The sequence below is a fragment of the Ammospiza nelsoni genome, chromosome 25 (genome assembly GCF_027579445.1).
Source record: "Ammospiza nelsoni isolate bAmmNel1 chromosome 25, bAmmNel1.pri, whole genome shotgun sequence".
In the NCBI taxonomy this organism is placed as follows: Eukaryota; Metazoa; Chordata; class Aves; order Passeriformes; family Passerellidae; genus Ammospiza; species Ammospiza nelsoni.
The window spans coordinates 2,390,576-2,410,163 of record NC_080657.1 but is presented as its reverse complement, the minus strand read 5'-3'; the positions used below and the strand labels follow the sequence as shown (position 1 = coordinate 2,410,163).

The 19,588-nt window shown below is 51.0% G+C and overlaps 1 protein-coding gene across 1 annotated transcript in view; it reads left to right on the top strand.

Annotated features, from left to right (window-relative positions):
- CSMD2 (CUB and Sushi multiple domains 2) overlaps positions 1–19,588 on the top strand; it is a 234,388-nt gene that overhangs the window by 202,249 nt on the left and 12,551 nt on the right. Inside the window, exons 49-62 of the mRNA XM_059488507.1 lie at positions 349–537; positions 1,891–2,076; positions 4,242–4,436; positions 6,127–6,300; positions 7,259–7,432; positions 8,476–8,649; positions 9,486–9,674; positions 11,523–11,696; positions 12,792–12,974; positions 14,060–14,236; positions 14,525–14,704; positions 16,406–16,579; positions 17,531–17,704; positions 18,975–19,048. Of these exons, the coding sequence (XP_059344490.1) occupies positions 349–537; positions 1,891–2,076; positions 4,242–4,436; positions 6,127–6,300; positions 7,259–7,432; positions 8,476–8,649; positions 9,486–9,674; positions 11,523–11,696; positions 12,792–12,974; positions 14,060–14,236; positions 14,525–14,704; positions 16,406–16,579; positions 17,531–17,704; positions 18,975–19,048 (2,417 nt within the window). The remainder of the gene's footprint in view (positions 1–348; positions 538–1,890; positions 2,077–4,241; positions 4,437–6,126; positions 6,301–7,258; positions 7,433–8,475; positions 8,650–9,485; positions 9,675–11,522; positions 11,697–12,791; positions 12,975–14,059; positions 14,237–14,524; positions 14,705–16,405; positions 16,580–17,530; positions 17,705–18,974; positions 19,049–19,588) is intronic.

The window sequence follows — 19,588 nt, the reverse complement described above, 5'->3', positions numbered from 1 at the left end:
CAACCACTCTTCAGAACCAGAAGCCTGATGTGGAGAGTCATTGATACCAGGGACTGGATATTGGGAGAGGTTTCTGGATGAGGAGGTGGCCCGGCACTGGAAAAGTCTGTCCAGGCTTTTCTCAGCAAATGGATTAAGGAGTATTCAATTACCAGGAGTGACTCCTTATTCCTGGAGCTGGCTGAGGCTCAGACCAGAGCCCTGTGCTCCATCCCTGCTTTGACTCCGCGTTTCTCCATCGCCGATTTTTGTTTTGGGATTTCTGGGGAAGCTCGGTGTAGTTCCTGGGAGTGGGAAGGGAATGACCCTGCTGCTGACTGGTTTTCTTTTCCCTGCCCTCCTTGCCAGCTCCCTACTGCAGCCTCCCCCAGCCCCCAGCCCACGGGATGATCCTGAGCCACTCCGGGCTGCGCCCCGGCAGCTCCGTGCGCTTCGGCTGCGACGCCGGCTACCGCCTGGTGGGACACAGCACCTCCACCTGCAGCCAGCACCCCCAGGGCCACTTCCACTGGAGGGAAGCCATCCCCCTGTGCCAAGGTGGGAGCAGGGATGGCTTGGGATTGAGTTCTGAGAGTCCCTGGAAAAGCAGGGGGAAAAAAATAAATATTGGAATTGGGTAATGTTGGGAGCAGGCTCGGAGTGCTGAGGGTGATCCTCCTCTGCAAGGCTTTGGGAATAGATGGCAAAGAGGAAAAGGAATGACTGGGAGCTGGAAAAGGTTGGATTTTCCAGGTGCTTTCTGTTCTCTGGGAGAGCCATTGGTATTCAGCCTGGCACCCAGCACCCCCAGGGCCACTTCCACTGGAGGGAAGCCATCCCCCTGTGCCAAGGTGAGAGCAGGGATGGATTGGGATCGAGTTTTGAGAGTCCCTGGAAAACCAGGGGGAAAAAAATATATTAGAATTGGGTAATTGGGTGTTGAGAACCAGCTTGGAGCACTGAGGGTTATCCTCGTCTCCAAGGCTTTGGGAATAAATGGCAAAGAGGAAAAGGAATGACTGGGAGCTGGAAAAGAGCAGCGGGGAAAAGGTTGGATTTTCCAGGTGCTTTCTGTTCCCTGGGAGAGCCATTGGTATTCAGCCTGGCAGCCTGTCTAGACATCAGGCCTTGGAGAGGGATTGGCCAGCCCTGAGCTTGCTGCAGTGACACTCCTGTCACCATCGGTGCCAACAGGGATGGGGTTGATCCTGCCTCTGGAGCTGCTGACACCTCTCAGAATTCACCTGCCAGCTGCTCTGGAATCCTGCTCCGTGCTGGGGCAGGAGTGGGACAAAAGCTGAGCCTTGCATGGCAAATGCAAATTAAGTAGAATGATAGTGAATTTATCACAGGGTGAAAAAGTAGATTTTGGGGTTTTTAGAATGGAGATTCAGTGGGCAAGATGGAGGGATTTGGGTGTGTCCAGCCTTTCTCCTTCTTCTTCTTGGCCTCCATCTTCTGCTGTGATGGTGGCACTTTTAGATTGGTTTAGAGTAGAAGTTCAGTGTCTAACATAGGTGATAGGTATTGGAAAGTTATTGTAAACAATGTACATGTAGTTTTTAGTATAAAAAGATAACAGCACTGCCCTGGGGGTGGCCAGAGTGTCTTGGACTGTCTTGCTGAGCAAACCTCGGCTGGACAGGAGGAAGAATTTTATAGCTAAGGAACAATAAACAACCTTGAGACTGAGAAATGAAGAGCCCAGACTCCTTCTTCAAGCACCAGACTGGGAAAAGAGACTTTCTAGCATTTCTTGGGGTCACTCTGACAAGCCAGAGACACCAACAATCCTTTATGAAGGGTGGGCACTCCCAGTAGGAAAGTTCGGGGTCCGGGATTGTGGTTTGGGATAAAACCAGCAGCTCCCTGATTTCTATTTTATGTTTAAGATGTGTTTTCTCTTCCCAGCTCTCTCCTGTGGCATTCCCAGAGCCCCAAGGAACGGGGTTGTCTTTGGGAAGGAGTACACGGTGGGCACCAAGGCCGTGTACCAGTGCAATGAGGGATTCCAGCTGCAGCCGGGCGCCGAGCCCAGCACCGAGTGCCTGCAGGATGGAGTGTGGAGCAACGGGAACCAGCCCCCTCTGTGCCTGGGTGAGTGGGGATTGGGGCTGCCCACACAGCAGTGAGGCCTTTGGGGGCTGCCTAAAACACAGGCCAAACAAAATTTAAAAGTATAAAGCAGTTCTGTTTATTGAAGGGTTTTCAGGTACATTTAGGGCAGATGAAGCTCCCCAGGGGCTGCACCCAAAATGGACAATGGGTCATAGTTTTTCACACTTTTATAAGTTTGATCCGTTTGCACATTGGGGGTTAATCTTCCAGTTAACTTCAGGTAACAAAGTCATTTTCACAGAAAGAGTGGTCAAATACTGGAATCATCTAGCCAGGGAGGTGGTGGAGTCACCATCCCTCGATGCGTTTAAAAAAAGACTGGAGGTGGCACTTGGTGCCATGATGTAGTTGAGGTGTTAGAACATGGGTTGGACTCGATGATCTTAAAGGTCTCTTCCAACCTAGAAATTCTGTGATTCCATGATTTACCCCAAGTTTGCTCCCCCAAACCCACTTTTGTTTCCATTTCTCAAGGCCTGAGACAATGAGGTGTCCTTGATTCCCATTTTACGATTTTAACCCCATTGCAAGGCATTTTTCTCTTTGGGTTTCAGGCAACATCACCACTTACAACATTATCCCCAAAATTTTCCTTTTAATTCTCAACAACAGCCTCACCAGAGGATACATCCCTTGTGGTGGTGTTCACAGGGGTCCCAGGACGAGGGAAGAGATGAGAATCTTGACTCCAGGTTTCAGAAGGCTGATTTATTATTTTATGATATATATTATATTAAAAGAAAATGCTATACTAAAAGAATAGAAGAAAGGATTTCATCAGAAGGCTGAAAAAGGAAGGGAGAGGAATGATAATAAAATCTTGTGACTGACCAGAGAGTCCAAGACAGCTGGGCTGTGATTGGCCATTAATTAAAAACAACCACATGAGACCAATCACCAATCATCTGTTGCATTCCACAGCAGCAGATAACCATTGTTTACATTTCATTTCTGAGGCCTCTCAGCTTCTCAGGAGAAAAAATCCTGGCAAAAAGATTTTTCATAAAACATGCCCATGACACACCCCTCATTAAAAACCCACCACACTGGGACTTTTTTGGGGGGGTTAAAACCTCACTGAACCAACTCTGTGTGCCATTTCCCTGTGCCATTTTCTCTGTGCCATTTTCCACGTGCCATTTCCCATGTGCCATTTCCCACGTGCCATTTCCCTGTGCCATTTCCTTTGTGCCATTTCCTTTGTGCCATTTCCCTGTGCCATTTCCCCCGTGCCATTTCCCACGTGCCATTTCCCACGTGCCATTTTCCACGTGCCGTTTCCTGTATGCCATTTTCCCTGTGCCATTTCCTGCGTGCCATTTCCTGGGTGCCATTTCCCTGTGCCATTTTCCGTGTGCCGTTTCCCGCACACCATTTTCCATGTGCCATTTTCCCTGTGCCATTTCCCATGTGCCATTTCCCACGTGCCATTTCCCACGTGCCATTTCCCTGTGCCATTTCCTGTGTTCCATTTTCCCTGTGCCATTTCCTGCGTGCCATTTCCCACATGCCATTTTCCTTGTGCCATTTCCTGTGTTCCATTTTCCCTGTGCCATTTCCCTGTGCCATTTCCCGCGTGCCATTTTCCCTGTGCCGTTTCCCGTGTGCCATTTCCCTGTGCCATTTCCCACCTGCCATTTCCCTGTGCCATTTCCTGTGTTCCATTTTCCCTGTGCCATTTCCTGCGTGCCATTTCCCTGTGCCATTTCCCGCGTGCCATTTCCCACATGCCATTTTCCCTGTGCCATTTCCTGTGTTCCATTTTCCCTGTGCCATTTCCCTGTGCCATTTCCCGCGTGCCATTTTCCGTGTGCCATTCCCGTGGGCCATTCCCGTGTGCCATTTTCCGTGTGCCATTTCCCTGTGCCATTTTCCCTGTGCCATTTTCCCTGTGCCATTTCCCGTGTGCCATTTCCCGTGTGCCATTTTCCCTGTGCCATTTTCCCTGTGCCATTTCCCGTGTGCCATTTCCTTGTGCCATTCCCCTGTGCCATTCTCCTGTGCCATTTTCCGTGTGCCATTTCCCTGTGCCATTTTCCCTGTGCCATTTTCCCTGTGCCATTTTCCCTGTGCCATTTCCCACGTGCCATTTTCCCTGTGCCATTTCCCGTGTCCCATTTCCTGTGTCCCAATTCCCCCCCCAGCTGTGACGTGTCCCGACATTGCCAGCATCGCGGTGGAGCACGGCCGCTGGCGCCTCACCTACGAGGTGCAGTACCACTACAACGCCCAGCTGATGCTCATCTGCGACCCTGGCTACTACTACACGGGCCAGAGGGTCATCCGCTGCCAGGCCAACGGCACCTGGAGCATCGGGCAGCCCGTGCCCACCTGCAAAAGTAAGGGCAGGGGCACCCCAGGGTGGCACCGGGGCCTGGGGTTGGGTTTGGGGTCAGTAAATGCCAACCTTGGGGGATTCAGGGTGGTGCTGGTGGGTGATCGTAGATAATCAAGGAGATGGTGTCCTTTGGGTACAGGATGGAATGGTTGGTTTGGTGTGGATTTGGGAGGAAATCTTTCTCCCTGCCCCCTGGGAGGGCAGGGAGGGGCTGGGATGGATTTCACTGGGCAGCATCACCAGGGGCTGATTTTGTGTTTGGGCTCAGCGAATGCCAACCTTGGGGGTTTCAGGATGGTGCTGGTGGGTGACCATGCCTTTGGGTACAGGATGGGATGGTTTGGTGCAGATTTTGGGAAGGAAATCCATCCCTGGGAGGGCAGGATGGTGCTGGAATGGATTTCCTAGAGGAGCTGTGGCTGCCCCATCCCTTCCAACCCACCCCATCCCTGGAAGTGTCCAGTCCATGTTGGAGCTAACTGGGATCATGGAAGGTGTCCCTGCTGTGGGGTAGAACTCAATTACTCCTGGCAGCAGCTGAGGCGGAGACAGCAGAGCTGCTGGAAGGGATTGGGGATGCAGGGAGATGCCTGGAAGTGATTCCTGGTTTAATCCCAGCACTTCCCTGGGATCTCAAGCCCTTCAGCTCAGCTGTTGCTGTGGGGTCCCTGCAGCTCCTCTGCCACAGCTGCTCTGAAGTGAGGGCTTTTAAGGAGGGAAAATAAAGAATTCTGCTGTCAAGCCTCAGCTCTCACACAAACACCAGGTTTACAAGGGTAACAGTGTCACCTGCAAATCAAACCCAACGGGGCACGCCAGCGGCTCTCAGTTGTTCTGACACCACTGCTGTGCTTTGCATCTCTCCCTTTGTCAGAGGTGCAGGGTTTTTCTCTCCAAGTGCAGACAGAGGCAGCAAAGCCTCTCCTTCCCTGCTGCCTGCCTTTGTTTGTGGAGCTGTGACTGCTGGTGTGGGTGACAGATGTACTTCTCCCCCTGCCAGCTCTTCCTCTGGATCCGGGAGCAGGAGCCTGACCTCCTTTTGTTCCCTCAGCCTTATTGCCACCTAAATCCAAGTGACAGCATCTTGGCAGTGCCCCGAGGTCAGCAGCACCCAGCGGGAGCTCTGCAGGCTTGGCAGAGCTTGAAGGCAGAGAAAATGAAGATAAAACCAAGAGTTCTGAGGAGGGAGTTGGGTTTGCAGAGGCTCCTGCATCCCACAAACCCAGCTGGGATCTGCAGATCTTGGGATTTCGGCTTGTGGGGGAAAGCTGGGTGTCACTTTTAATTATGAACTTTGTGCCATTCCAAGGTCAGGCTGGACAGGGCTTGGAGCAGCCTGGCCTAGTGGGAGATGTCCCCATCATGGCCTTTAAGGTCCCTTCCATGATTCTGTGGGTTTTCTGGGAATCAGGCTTAATGACAGAGAAATATTCCTGTCTGAGGAAGTTCTGGTGTGAAAAACTCCTTTGGTTCCTTCCCAACCTGTCTTTAGTGCTTCCCTCGTGTCCTGAAGCATAAATTGAACAGCTCTTATTTTTGTCACCTCGTCTAAGATGGCTCTGGAATTATCACAATTCCTGGAATTATTTAATGAACTTTCCCACTCCAGCAGCAACTCCTGGTGCCGTGCCTGGATGCATTCCTTCAAAACCCAACCTGTTCTCTCAGTAATCCTTTGGGTTCCGTCCTAGTTATCTCCTGTGGGGACCTGCCCACGCCTCCCAACGGGAACAAGATCGGGACCCTCACCAGCTACGGGGCCACTGCCATCTTCTCCTGCAACACTGGCTACACCCTGGTGGGCTCCCGGGTCAGGGAGTGCATGGCCAACGGGCTCTGGAGCGGGGCTGAGGTCAGGTGTCTGGGTAGGTACCCCTTGGGCAGCTCCTGGGGCACCCACACCTGTGGGAAAGGCTCCTTGGGAGGGAGCAGGGGGTTTCAGGACTGACATCCACCCTGCGGGGTTTGAAGGGGGTGTAAAAGGGAGGCAGAGTTGGATTCCTGCATCCTCCACAGGTGTGAGGTGTTGGGACAGTTTTGGGGTGAGGATAGTTGGTTGGGACTGCAGAGTGTTGAGGTGACAGCCTGGAGGTGAAAGAGGATGGGTGTGGTTGGATATTGGGGTGGATTCTTCCCTATAAACAGCATGGTATGGATTGGCCAGAGAAGGTGGGGCTGCCCCATGCCTGGAGGTGTCCAAGGAGAGGTTAGACATGGCATGGTGGAAGCCTGTGGACAGCCCTTGCTTTCCCTTCCAACCCAACCCAGTCTGGGCATTGTGAACCCCATCCATGCCCAGAGAAGCTGTGGCTGCCCCATCCACAGCTGGAAGTGTCCAAGGAGAGGTTGGACAGGGCTTGGAATGACCAGGGATGGTGGAAAGTGTCCCTGTGGACAACCCTTATGTTCCCTTCCAACCTAAACCAGTCTGGGCATTGTGAACGCCCATCCATGCCCAGAGAAGCTGTGGATGCCCCATCCCTGGAGGTGTCCAGGGAGAAGTTGGATGGACAGGGCTTGGTGGAAGGGGTCCCTATGAACAACCCTTATGTTCCATTCCAACCCAACCCAGTCTGGGCATCGTGAGCCCCATCCATGCCCAGAGAAGCTACAGCTGCTAGAAGTGTCCAAGGAGAGGTTGGACAGGGCTTGGAATGACCAGGGATGGCGGAAGGTGTCCTTGTGGACAACCCTTGCATTCCCTTCCAACCCCACCCAGTCTGGGCTTCTCCTCACCCCAACCCCACAGAGATCCAGACGATGCTTTTTGGGGACGCCTTTGCTGGGCTCTCCAGCTGATTGCTGCTGTTCTGTCCCCTCCAGCCGGGCACTGTGGCGTGCCCAGCCCCATTGTGAACGGGCAGATCAACGGGGAGAACTACAACTACCGTGGCAGCGTGGTGTACCAGTGCCAGGCCGGCTTCCGCCTCATCGGCATGTCCGTGCGCATCTGCCAGCAGGACCACCGCTGGTCCGGGAAAACGCCTGTCTGTGTGCGTAAGTATTGTCATTGCTTCACCCTGGGGGGACATCCCGGCCTGGAAGGGGCTGGGGAAGGGGTTGGGGAAGGGGCTGGGCAGAGCTCACACCCCCAAAATGTGGGGTGGTTGAGGTATGAGGTGATCATGCATGCACATTCGGGGTGTTTTGCTATCGAAACTCCATTTTCTTCAAGCAGGGAAAAAACCTATTCTTTATTCACATAACTCATTTTTATGCAGTTTTACAGACCTCATGTGTCTTTCCAATTGGTTAGTAGCTTTCTGGCTAATTACTTTATTGGTTACTGTCCATCAAATCTTTCTGTTCTTAAATTCTTGCGTGCGTCAGTATTTGTCATTTCTTCAGCCCTGAGGGGACATTGCAGCCTGGAGGGCCTGGAAGGGTTTGGGCAGAGCTCACACCCACGAGGTGTGGGATGACCATGCACACACCTTTGGGATGTTTTTTTATCAAGACTCCATTTTCTTCATGCAGGAAAAATCCTATTCTTTATTCACATAACTCATTTTTATGTAGTTTTAGTCACACAACTCGTGTGTGACTCCAGTTGGTTGGCAGCTTTCTGGCCAATTACTTTATTGGTTAATAAAAGGTATTTTACTTGTCCATCAAATCTTTCTGTTCTTAAATTCTTGTGTTCATCAGTACTTGTCATTCCTTCAGCCATGGGGGGACAGGGAGAGAGGGAGGGAACAACAGAGTTTGGGATGTCTGGGGTGGTGTGGGGTTAAGAGCAGGAGCTGGGATTTTTGCAGAGGGATATGTGGTGTAAATCAGCAGGATCCTGGCACTTGGCTGCCTGGAGAGGGATGTAGGGAATTCCTGGATGCAGGGAGTTCCTGGAGCAAATAAAAACTAAAACTAAATCCCTTTGTCTCAGTATGATCCTGTATCTCAGCATAGCAGTCCCCAAATCTTTGGGTTTTGGGATTGATGTGGTGGTTTTTATGCTCTCCTACCTCCAGAACTTTTTGCAATGAATAATCCACTTTTTCTCCAGGAATAAATCCAGTGACATTTCCATTTTGTCCTTACAGCCATCACCTGTGGCCACCCTGGCAACCCCCCCAACGGCCTCACCCAGGGCTCCCAGTTCAACCTCAACGACGTGGCCAAATTCCAGTGCAACCCTGGATTCCGCCTGGAGGGAGCTTCCCAATCCCAGTGCCTGGCCAACGGCCAGTGGAGCAGCACCCTGCCCTCCTGCCGAGGTCAGTCTGGCCTTCCTTGGGGATTCCTCCATGATCCCAAGCCAGAAATCCCTGGAAACCACCCAGGGGATGTGGTTGGAGATGCCAGGGATGCTGTAAATCCCACGGGATTTTCTCACCTCGATGCGTTCTCCAAGGAGTTGGAGCGTGTTGGAAATTTGGGATCAGACCCAAATTTGGGCTCAGATGGTGTTAAAGGCAGGCACAGATCAGATCAAATTCGGGATCAGACCCAAATTTGGGGTCAGAGGGTGTTAAAGGCAGGCACAGCCCTACAAACACACCCTGCTGGTCGCAATCCATGTCCATGGAAAATCAGGATCTCTCCTCTGCTCCCCCCCAAATCACCTTGTCCAGCCTCCTCATTTATTTTCCCAGGAAATATCTTCCCACAGCTTTGTGCAGAGCCCTTTTCCCTTTTTCCCCATGGGATCAGCACTCAGGTTCACTTCCCAAATCCCCTCCCATTCCTGCACTCCCTCCCTCTGCATCCCCCTAATCCAGGATCTCTGGCCATGCTGGATTATCAATTATCCCCAAAAAAATCCCAGTTTGGGATCAGTTATTCCCAGCTGGATAATCTCAATCCCAATTTGGAGATCCAGCCTCTGCTGCTGGATGACAACCTATAGGATTGCCTGGACTCCCTTTTTCACAAGAAATTTTTCCACTCCCACCTTCAAAAATCTCAGAGTGGGGGGGAATCAAAAACCTTAAATCAGCATAAAATCTTCAACTTCCCGCCATTTTTTTTTTTTTTTTCAAAACCCCACATTTTCTGCCTCACTTTTCGCTTCCCACTATTTTCTGGGTGTTGTTCTGTTGTCTGTTTGCAGTTGTGAACTGTTCTGACCCCGGGCACCTGGAAAACAGCGTGCGGCAAGTGCAGCCGAGCGGCCCGCACAGGTTCAGCTTCGGCACCACCGTGTCCTATCAGTGCAGCCACGGATTTTATCTGTTGGGGACGCACGTCCTGACGTGCCAGGGCGATGGCACGTGGGACAGAGCCCTCCCCCAGTGCCTTTGTAAGTGGCCCCAACCCTCTCCCTGTCCAGCCCATCTTGTGGGGGTCAGCAGTGAGGGAAAATTCATCAACCCCAAAAAAAATCCACGTGGGAATGGTCCCAGTGGTTTCAGGAGGTTCCAAGGGAAGGGGGTTTTGGGGTTTGAGGAAAGGATTCTGCTGGAGGGGTTTCTCTGTGTAGGAACAGGTGGATCGCAATGGATTTTAGGGGTTCCAGGTGGAATCCTAATGAATTTTAGGGTTTGAGGAAAAAGGGGCATTCTCTGTGTAGGGAGAGGTGGATCCTGATGGATTTTGGGAGATTCCAGGTGGAATTCCTATGGGTTTTGGGGTTCAAGGAGAGGATACTGCTAAGGGCATTCCACCATTTGTAAGGACAGGTGGATCCCAATGGATTTGGGGGTTTCAGGTGGAATCGCGATGAATTTTGGGGTTTGAGGAGAGGATCCTGCTGGAGAGGGTTCTTTATGTAGGGACAGGTGGATTCCATTGGATTTGGGGGTTTTAGGTGGAATCCCAATGAATTTTGAGATTTGAGGAGAGGATACTGCTAGGGACGTTCTGTTTGTAAGGACAGGCAGATCTTGATGGATTTGAGGGATTCCAGGTGGAATTCTAATGAATTTTAGGGTTTGAGGAAAGGATCCTGCTGGAAGGCATTCTCTATGTAGGGACAGGTGGATCCTGATGGATTTTGGGGATTCCAGGTGGAATCCTAATGAATTTTGGTGTTCAAGGAGAGGATCCTGCTAGGGACGTTCTCTTTGTAAGGACAGGCAGATCCCAATGGATTTTGGGTGTTCCAGGTGGAATCCTGATGGGTTTTGGGGGTTGAGGAGAGGATCCTGCTGGAGGGCGTTCTCTGTGTAGGGCCAGGTGGATCCTGATGGATTTTGGGGGTTTCAGGTGGAATCCCAATGGATTTTGGGGTTTGAGGAGAGGATTCAGCTGGGATAGTGCAGGTGGAGAGGGCAGGAGCAGCTCTGGAGCACAGGGAGAGCTCACCTGAGTGGCTGAGGGTACACCTGGGTGAGTGAGGGCTTACCTGAGTGAGGACTCACCTGAGTGAGTGGGTCCCAGTCTTACACTGGGAATTTGGGATCCAGAGTGGATTTTAGCTGCCTTAGGGAGGTGCAGGCAGGAGCAGCCCCACCCCAGCATGACCAGTTTGTCCCTTTGGGCACTCAACCAGCTGCAATCCCATTCCCTGCCCAACTCCAGAAATTCCAATTGGCTTGAGCTGTTCCAAAGCTGGGATTGTTCCTTTTGTCTTTTTTCACGTTTATCCCTCCACACCAAATCCTACCGAGCAGTTTTGGGCACGTTTTCCTTTCCTTTTGTCCTCTCCTCACTCCTTGCATGGATCCTGGGGAGCTGGTGAGTGATGATCCATATTCCCACAGCCGGGAGGGAATTCCTGTTAAAACCCCAATCCCAGGCTCCCTCAGCCCCCATGAGTACAAGGGATCTCCTTCCTCCATTTTATCTCCCGTAAAATGTTGGGATTTGGAGGATTTGTTGACATTTGGAAACCCAGATTGATTTTACCACTGATTCCTTGGATTCCTGGGGTTCAAAGTTTAAAAAAAAGGAGATTTTCCTATGTTTTTGTTTCCTGTGTGTTGAACTTGCCTGTGAGGATGGGGAGGCCTTGGCACACATGCCAAGAGCAGCTGGAAGTGTCCCCATCCCTGGAAGTGTCCAAGGCCAGGCTGAACAGGGCTTGGAGCAACCTGGGATAGGGAAAACCATCCCTGCCCATGGAAAGGGTTGGAATTAACTGACATTTAAGGTGCCCCCAAGCCAGAATTCTGGATCCCCGGGTGCTGAAGCCGTGTCTCTGTTGCAGTGGTGTCGTGTGGCCACCCCGGGTCTCCTCCCCACGCGCAGATCTCGGGGGACAAGCACACGGTGGGCTCCGTGGTCAGGTACAGCTGCCTGGGCCGGCGCACGCTGGTGGGCAATGCCACGAGGATGTGCCAGCTGGACGGGCGCTGGAGCGGCTCCCTGCCACACTGCTCGGGTGAGGGGGCTTGGGAAGGGCATTGGGGGGCACATAGACACCGGCAGCTGGCCGTGGTCACCCAGCCATGGTTTCCCAGCCATGGTCATACATTTATGGTCATTTGTTCATGGTCACCCAGCCATGGTCATACATTTATGGTCACTTGTTCATGGTCACCCAGCCATGGTCATACATTTATGGTCATTTGTTCATGGTCACCCAGCCATGGTTTCCCAGCCATGGTCATACATTTATGGTCACTTGTTCATGGTCACCCAGCCATGGTCACCAGTTCATGATCATCTGTTTATGGTCACCCATTTATGGTCACCTGTTCATGGTCACCCAGCCATGGTCAGCTAGCCATGGTCATCCATTTATAGTCACCATGGTCACCCAGCCATGGTCACCTAACCATGGTCACCCCTTCTTGGTCACCTGTTCATGGTCACCCAGCCGTGGTCACTCAGCCATGGTTATCCATTAATGGTCACCCATTCATGGTCACCTGTTCTTCGTCACCTTTTCATGGTCACTCAGCCTTGGTCACACATTTATGGTCAGCTGGCCATGGTCACCCAGCCATGGTCACCCGTTTATGGTCATCCATTCATGGTGACTCGTTCATGGTCATCACCTCCCACCCATTGTCACTCCTTGTGCCTTGAGATGCCTTCAGACCTTTCCTGAACGTCCCTGAACTTCCTTGAACTTCCCTTCCTTAGACGTCCCCAACCCTTCCCTTTCCCCTTTTCCCCCTTTCCCCTTTTCCCCTTTTCCCCCTTTCCCCTTTTCCCCTTTTCCCCTTTTCCCCTTTTTCCCTTTCCTCTTTCCCCTTTTCCCTTTCCCCTTCCCTTCCTCCCATGCTCCAAGCCCTCCTTGTTCCCTGAGTCCCAGCTGCTCAGGGCTGGCTTGGAGCATGTGGGAATTCCTTCATGGAGGGGAAACATCCCTGGGGCTGATGCTGGAGCCTCCACCTTGGGATTCAGGAATTGTGGCCATGTTTGCATCCAGCTCAAAACCAGGGGGGGCTCACGGAACCAGGGAATGTTTAATCTGGAATTCCGCTGCTCTGCTGAGGGTGACAAGGGTGACTCTGTGCTCTCCTGGCAGGGGGCAGCCAGGGCGTGTGTGGCGACCCCGGGATCCCTTCGCACGGGATCGGGCTGGGGGACGCCTTCGACGTGGGCAGCGTGGTGCGGTTCAGCTGCGAGCCCGGCTACTCCCTGCGCGGCTCCTCCGAGAGGCTCTGCCACGCCAACGGCTCCTGGAGCGGCACGCAGCCCGAGTGCGAAGGTACTGCTGGGACACGGGGCCCTTCTGTGTCCCCAGAGCTGTTCTGGTGTCCCCTGAATCACTCTGATGTCTCCAGGGCTGTTCTGGTGTCTCTAGGACTGCCCTGGTGTTCCCAGAGCTGCCCTGTTGTCCCCAGAGCTGTTCCACTATCCTCAGGACTGCCCCAGTGTCCCCAGAATTGCTCTGAGGTCCCCAGAGCTGCCCCAGTGTCCCCAGAGCTGTTCTGGTGTCCCCAGAGCTGCCCCAGTGTCCCCAGAGCTCTTCTGGTACCCCCAGAACTGCCCTGGTGTCCCCAGAGTTGTTCTGGTGTCCCCAGGACTATCCCAGTGTCCCCAGAATTGCTCTGATGCCCCCAGCACTGCCCTGGTGTCCCCAGAGCTGTTCTGGTGTCCTCAGGACTGCCCCAGTGTCCCCAGAGCTATTCTGGTGTCCCCAGAGCTGCCCTGGTGTCTCCAGAACACCTCCAGTGTCCCCAGAGCTTCCCTGGGGTCCCCAGGACTGCCCAGGTGTCCCCAGAATTATTCTGATGTCACCAGAGCTGCCCCAGTGTCCCCAGAGTTATTCTGGTGTCCCCAGAGCTGTCCCAGTGTCCCCAGAGCTGCCCCGGTGTCCTCAGGACTGCCTCAGTGTCCCCAGAACCATTCTGGTGTCCTCAGAGCTGCCCCGGTGTCCCCAGAACTGCCCCAGTGTCCCCAGAATTACTCTGATGTCCCCAGAGCTGCCCCAATGTCCCCAGGGCTGTTCTAGTGTCCCCAGAGCTATTCTGATGTCCCCAGAGTTGCCCTGGTGTCTCCAGAATGCCTCCAGTGTCCCCAGAACTGCTCCAGTGTCCCCAGGATTGCCCTGATGTCCCCAGAATTCCTCCAGTGTCCTCAGGACTGCTCAGTGTCCTCAGGATTGCTCTGGTGTCCCCAGAATGGCTGTGGTGTCCCCAGAAGTGTTCTCATGTCCCCAGAAGTGTTCTCATGTCCTCAGAACTTGCCTTTCCTGAGCACAGGCAATGCAGGAGGAACCCCTCGGAGCCCTGGGGGTCGGTTTGTGCTTTCTGGGTGATTTTAATTGAATTTCCCCGTTTCCCCTGGCAGTGATCTCCTGCGGGAACCCCGGGACTCCCAGCAACGCCAGGGTGATCTTCAACGACGGCCTGGTGTTCTCCAGCTCCATCATCTACCAGTGCAGGGAGGGTTATTACTCCACTGGGGTGCTGAGCAGGCACTGCACCGTCAACGGCACCTGGACTGGGACCAGCCCCGAGTGCACTGGTGAGCACTGGTGGCGCCTCAGGGTTTTAACTTTGATATTTCTCAGGTTCTGTGCTGCTTTAGTGGGTGGGTCTGGGGTTCATATCAGGGATGGTGAGCTCTGTGCACAGAGCAGGGAGACAAAGCAATTCCTGCTCCAGCTGGGCACCAAGGACAAATGACCCAAATCGCAGGCTGCAAACCTGCTCCACATTTAACTGGTTAAACCCCACCTGGAAAAAAGCATTCAGGACCATCCCAGGCGTGATTCCAGCTGCCAGGAATTCTCCTTTTTCCCTTCCTTGGCAGTGATCAACTGTGGAGACCCCGGCGTGCCGGCCAACGGGCTGAGGCTGGGCAGTGACTTCACCTACAACAAATCCGTGGTGTTCCAGTGCACTCCCGGCTTCATGATGGAGTCAGACAGAGCTGCTGCCCTCACCTGCACCAAAGACCGCACCTGGAATGGCACCAAACCCGTCTGCAAGGGTAAGGAACCCTGCAGGACACAAGTTTTGGAGGCCACCAGAGTTTCCCTGGAAGCCTGGCTGGGCGTTCCTCATCTCCTTCATTCCACACACAAAGTTTGGCATTTGTCAGGGAAGCAGCAGCACCTTGCTGTGCCCAGGGCTATCAATCTGTGCCTGGTAGGGAGGGAAGGAGTTGCTGCTCTCCTTCAAAGCCCAGGGAGTAAAGTGATTTTGCACAAAAAACTCGGATCAAGCTCAGATGAAATATTGTGTTTTTCCAGCAGACGCTGTGCTGGCATCACCCAGAAACATCTGAAAAATGTTCCCTGCGAGTCTTTTCATTATTCTGAGATGGCTCCTGTGGTTCAGAGATAGAAAAGGGAAATAGGAAAGCAGTGGCTGGGCAGGCTGGATCTGTTTTCCTGACCCCCCAGTGCAGATAAAATGTGTGGCAGCATCTCTGCATTCCTTTAAAAATCTGGAAAATTCACCTGTCACGGAGCTGATATAAAAACAGGCCACATAAAAACCCTCAAATGCACTCCAGCTCCTTCAGAGGCAATTCTTCCTCTCCTTTTTCATCCTCGGCACTGAGCAAATGCTGCAGAAATGATCCAGAATGTGGCCAAGAGTCTCATTTGGAGGCACAGGTTTGGCTGCTCTGAGCAGAGTGCTGCAAAAATGTCATCTCCAAACACCCCAGAGTGGGTGAAAACCCGACAGGTTGTGGCTTCAACTGCTCGTCTGAGCCTCAGCCAGGTTGTCCAAAATGTGTGAATCTTCAGGGAAATCTGGGATGAGCTTTCACACCATGTCAGGGCAGATTTTTACCTTCAGCTGAGAACGAGCATTGACTTCAAAATCGGATTTGTGGAGATGCTGAGGGGAAAGTTCTTCCCTCAGAGGGTGGTGGGGCACTGAGCAGGCTCCCCAGGGAATGGGCACAGCCCCAGGATCTCAAGGAATGTTTGGACAATGCTCTCAGGGATGCATAGGGTGGGATTTTTGGGTTGTCTGTGCAGGGCAGGAATTGGACTGGATTGTCCTCATGGATCCCTTCCCATGGGATATTTCATTATTTTGGATTTAACTCCAAACTTTGAAGGGTTTGACCCCACTTTGTGCCAAACCTGGGAGATGCTCTTGGAGAGCAGAAGGTGACTTCGCCCCTATGTGGAATTTGCTTGTTAATGGAAATAATTAAGACGTGGAGAGACCTGACTCGGCTTTTCCTTTTCCTTTTCCTTTTCCTTTTCCTTTTCCTTTTCCTTTTCCTTTTCCTTTTCCTTTTCCTTTTCCTTTTCCTTTTCCTTTTTCCCTTGCCCTATTCCTTCTCCTCCTTTTCTTGTCCTCATTTTCCTCCTTTTCCTTTTCCCTTTTCCCTTTTTCCTTGCCCTATTCCTTCCCCTCCTTTCCTTGTCCTCCTTTTCCTTTTCCTTTTCCTTTTCCTTTTCCTTTTCCTTTTCCTTTTCCTTTTCCTTTTCCTTTTCCTTTTCCTTTTCCTTTTCCTTTTTTCCTTGCCCTATTCCTTCTCCTCCTTTTCTTGTCCTCCTTTTCCTCCTTCTCCTTCTCCTCCTTCTCCTCCTTCTCCTCCTTCTTCTCCTTCTTCTCCTTCTTCTTCTCCTTTTCCTCCTTCTTCTCCTCCTCCTCCTTCTCTTTGCCATCCTCCTTTTCCATTTCCTCCTTTTCCTCCTTCTCCTTCTTTTTCCTCCTCCCCCAGCCATCACCTGCAGAGCTCCCCAGGCCATTCCCAACGGGAAGGTGGTGGGGTCAGATTTCAGCTGGGGTTCCAGCGTCAGCTACGCCTGCCTGGAGGGTTACCAGCTGTCCCTGCCCGCCGTGCTCACCTGCGAGGGCAACGGCTCCTGGAGCGGGGAGATCCCCCAGTGCTTCCGTGAGTTGCCACCTGCCCTCTCCTCCACCAGGATTCTGCTTCAAATCCAGCTTTTTAGGGCTTTTTCCGAGTTTTTTCCCCAAGCTCTGTGTCGCTGAGCAGCTCAGGGTTTAGAGGGATCTTGCTGTGCTTCGTGCTCCGTTCATAAATGGAGTTTTCCAGCAGCTGGAGTGGGAATTTTTGGTGCTATGGGGATGGTTCAAGAGTTTGGAGCCAAAGTCTGGCTGCCCTCCCACCTGGTTTTTTGGGAACTTTGGTTTGGCATCTGTGAAGTGCAGGCAGGGACACAGGTGGTCACTCTACCCCTGTGACAGAGGGGCGATGCCACATTTGGGATGAATCCAGGCATTTTCCATGTTCCTGCCTACAAAACATCCTCAAAACTGGGTGTTTGCCCTCACTGACCCAATCTTCTGCAATCAGAACTCCTGGAACTGCCAAAAAATCCTTTAGGAAAGGGCACTGTTGCAGCAGAGGTTGGGAACATTTTGTGAAGGCCGGGTGGGTTGATACAACAGAAAACACCAAAAAAAAGAGAATTAAAAAAAGGGAATTAGCATCTCTTGATGCTAAAGGCAGCTCTGAGTCGCTTTTCCAGCTGCACAATATCCATTTTCATATTAAATCCCACAAACCCCTCACTGTTCCTCACACCTTTCCCAGGATCCGGGATAATTAGTGGGCTTTCCGTGTGATACAGAGCCAAGGAACAAAGTGACACCGTGCAATTAGGGGAGAGAAAAAAGAGGGCGGAAAAAAAGGCAAATCCGGGGGAGAAGGTGGAAGTTAATTAACAACCATCGACAAAAGGAGATAATTACAAAGAATGCAGCCAGCAGCACCTTCAGCCACCCCTGATTCCCGAGCTGATCGTGGAGTTGGATGGGCTGTGATGGGATGTGGCATTCCCGAGGGCTCTGTGGCCACCTCCTTGTCCCTTTGCCGTTGCAGCCGTGTTCTGTGGGGACCCGGGCACCCCAGCCCAGGGCAGGAGGGAGGACAGAGGCTTCACCTACCGCTCGTCCGTGTCCTTCTCCTGCCTGGCCCCGCTGGTGCTCGTGGGGTCGGCGCGCAGGTTCTGCCAGTCCGACGGCACCTGGAGCGGGACCCAGCCCAGCTGCATCGGTAAGGGGGGCTCAGCTCAGGGGTTTGGGGGCTCCCTTCACCTCCAGTCCCAACCCCTTGGGGGTCCTTGCGGGACAGGGTGGGAGCACAGGGCAGGGAGGAGACCGGGGTGACCGTGGTGCTTTGTTTTGGTGTTGTGAGGGTCCCCAGGATGAGGTGAGAGATGGGAATTGACTCTCAAGTTCTCAGAAAGCTGATTTATTATATTGTGAAATTATATTAATATCTATTATATTAAATTTATATTAAATTTATACTAAATTTATACTAAATTTGTACTAAATTTATATTAAATTTATATTAAATTATATTACATTATATTATATTATACATTATATATTTATATTTATATATTAATATAAATAAAATTGTATTTATAAATATAATTATAATAATATATTTATTATAGATACAATATAAATATACTAATTAAATATACTCTATTATATATTAATTAATTATATTCTAATCATAATATAAATATTATATTAAACATATTTCTAAATTTGTTATTATAGTTATAAATATAAATGTAATTATATAATAAATTTTATATATTTATATATTAAAATATTATATTATATTATATTATATTATATTAAAATATTATATTATATTATATTATATTATATTATATTATATTATATTATATTATATTATATTATATTATATTATATTATATTATATTATATTATATTATATTATATTATATTATATTATATGAAAATGCTATACTAAAACTATACTAAACAAAGAGAAAGGAGACATCAGAAGGCCAGAAAATAATTAATAATAAAAACCCATGACAGACTCAGAGAGTCCAACACAGCCAGCTGTGATTGGTCGTTAATTAAAAACAATTCACATGTTTGGATAAACAACCTCCAGGCCACATCCCAGAGGAGCAAAACATGGAGAAGCTGAAGCTTCCCAGCTTCTCAGGAGAAGGGATTTTTCATGAAATATCATGGTGACAGTGCTTGGAGCTTTGGGATGGTCCCTGGGAGCAGAGGGCATGGTGTGGGTGTTGGGAAGGGCTGTCCTGATCCAAGGTGTGTGTTCCCAGTTTTTCTCCTGAGGGATGAAGTGCCTCTGGTTGCTTTGTGCTGCAGCAGGCAGGGATTTAAGGAACAGGAAGATCCACGTGTTCTCCTTGTTGCTGTGTGTTCCTTCAGAGGCAAATCCCATTTGTGTTCTAGAGGTACAGCAGGACCCGTGTGCCTGGAGGGCCTCTGAGCTTTCCCATAAATCCCTTCCCTGTTTTTAACAGATCCCAGCCTCACGACGTGTGCAGATCCTGGAGTGCCTCTTTTTGGGATGCAGAACAATTCCCAGGGATACCAGGTATGGCCATGGAAGAGGGATGTGCCACAAAGCCAGCCCTGCTCTGTCCTTGGCCTGGATTCACGTGTCCTCCCATGGATTCCTGTGTTATCCTATGGATTCACATGTTATCCCATGGATTAACATGTTCTCCCATGAATTCCTCTGTTATCCCATGGATTAACATGTTCTCCCGTGGATTCACATATTCTGCCATGGATTCACGTGTTCTCCCATGGATTCCTGTGTTATCCCATCGATTATTGTGTTCCCCCATGGATTCATGTTTCCTCTCATGGATTATTTTGTTCTCCCATGCATTCATGTGTCCTTCCATGGATTAATGTTTCCTCCCATGGATTCCTGTGTCCTTCCATGAGTTAATGCCTCCTGTCATGGATTCACATGTTATCCTGTGGATTCACGTGTCCTCCCACAGATTCATGGGTTGTCCCATGGGATTCATGTGTCCTCCCATGGATTAGTATCTCCTCACATGGATTCACATGTTCTCCCATGGATTCACATGTTCTCCTATGGATTTATGTCTCCCCTGATGCA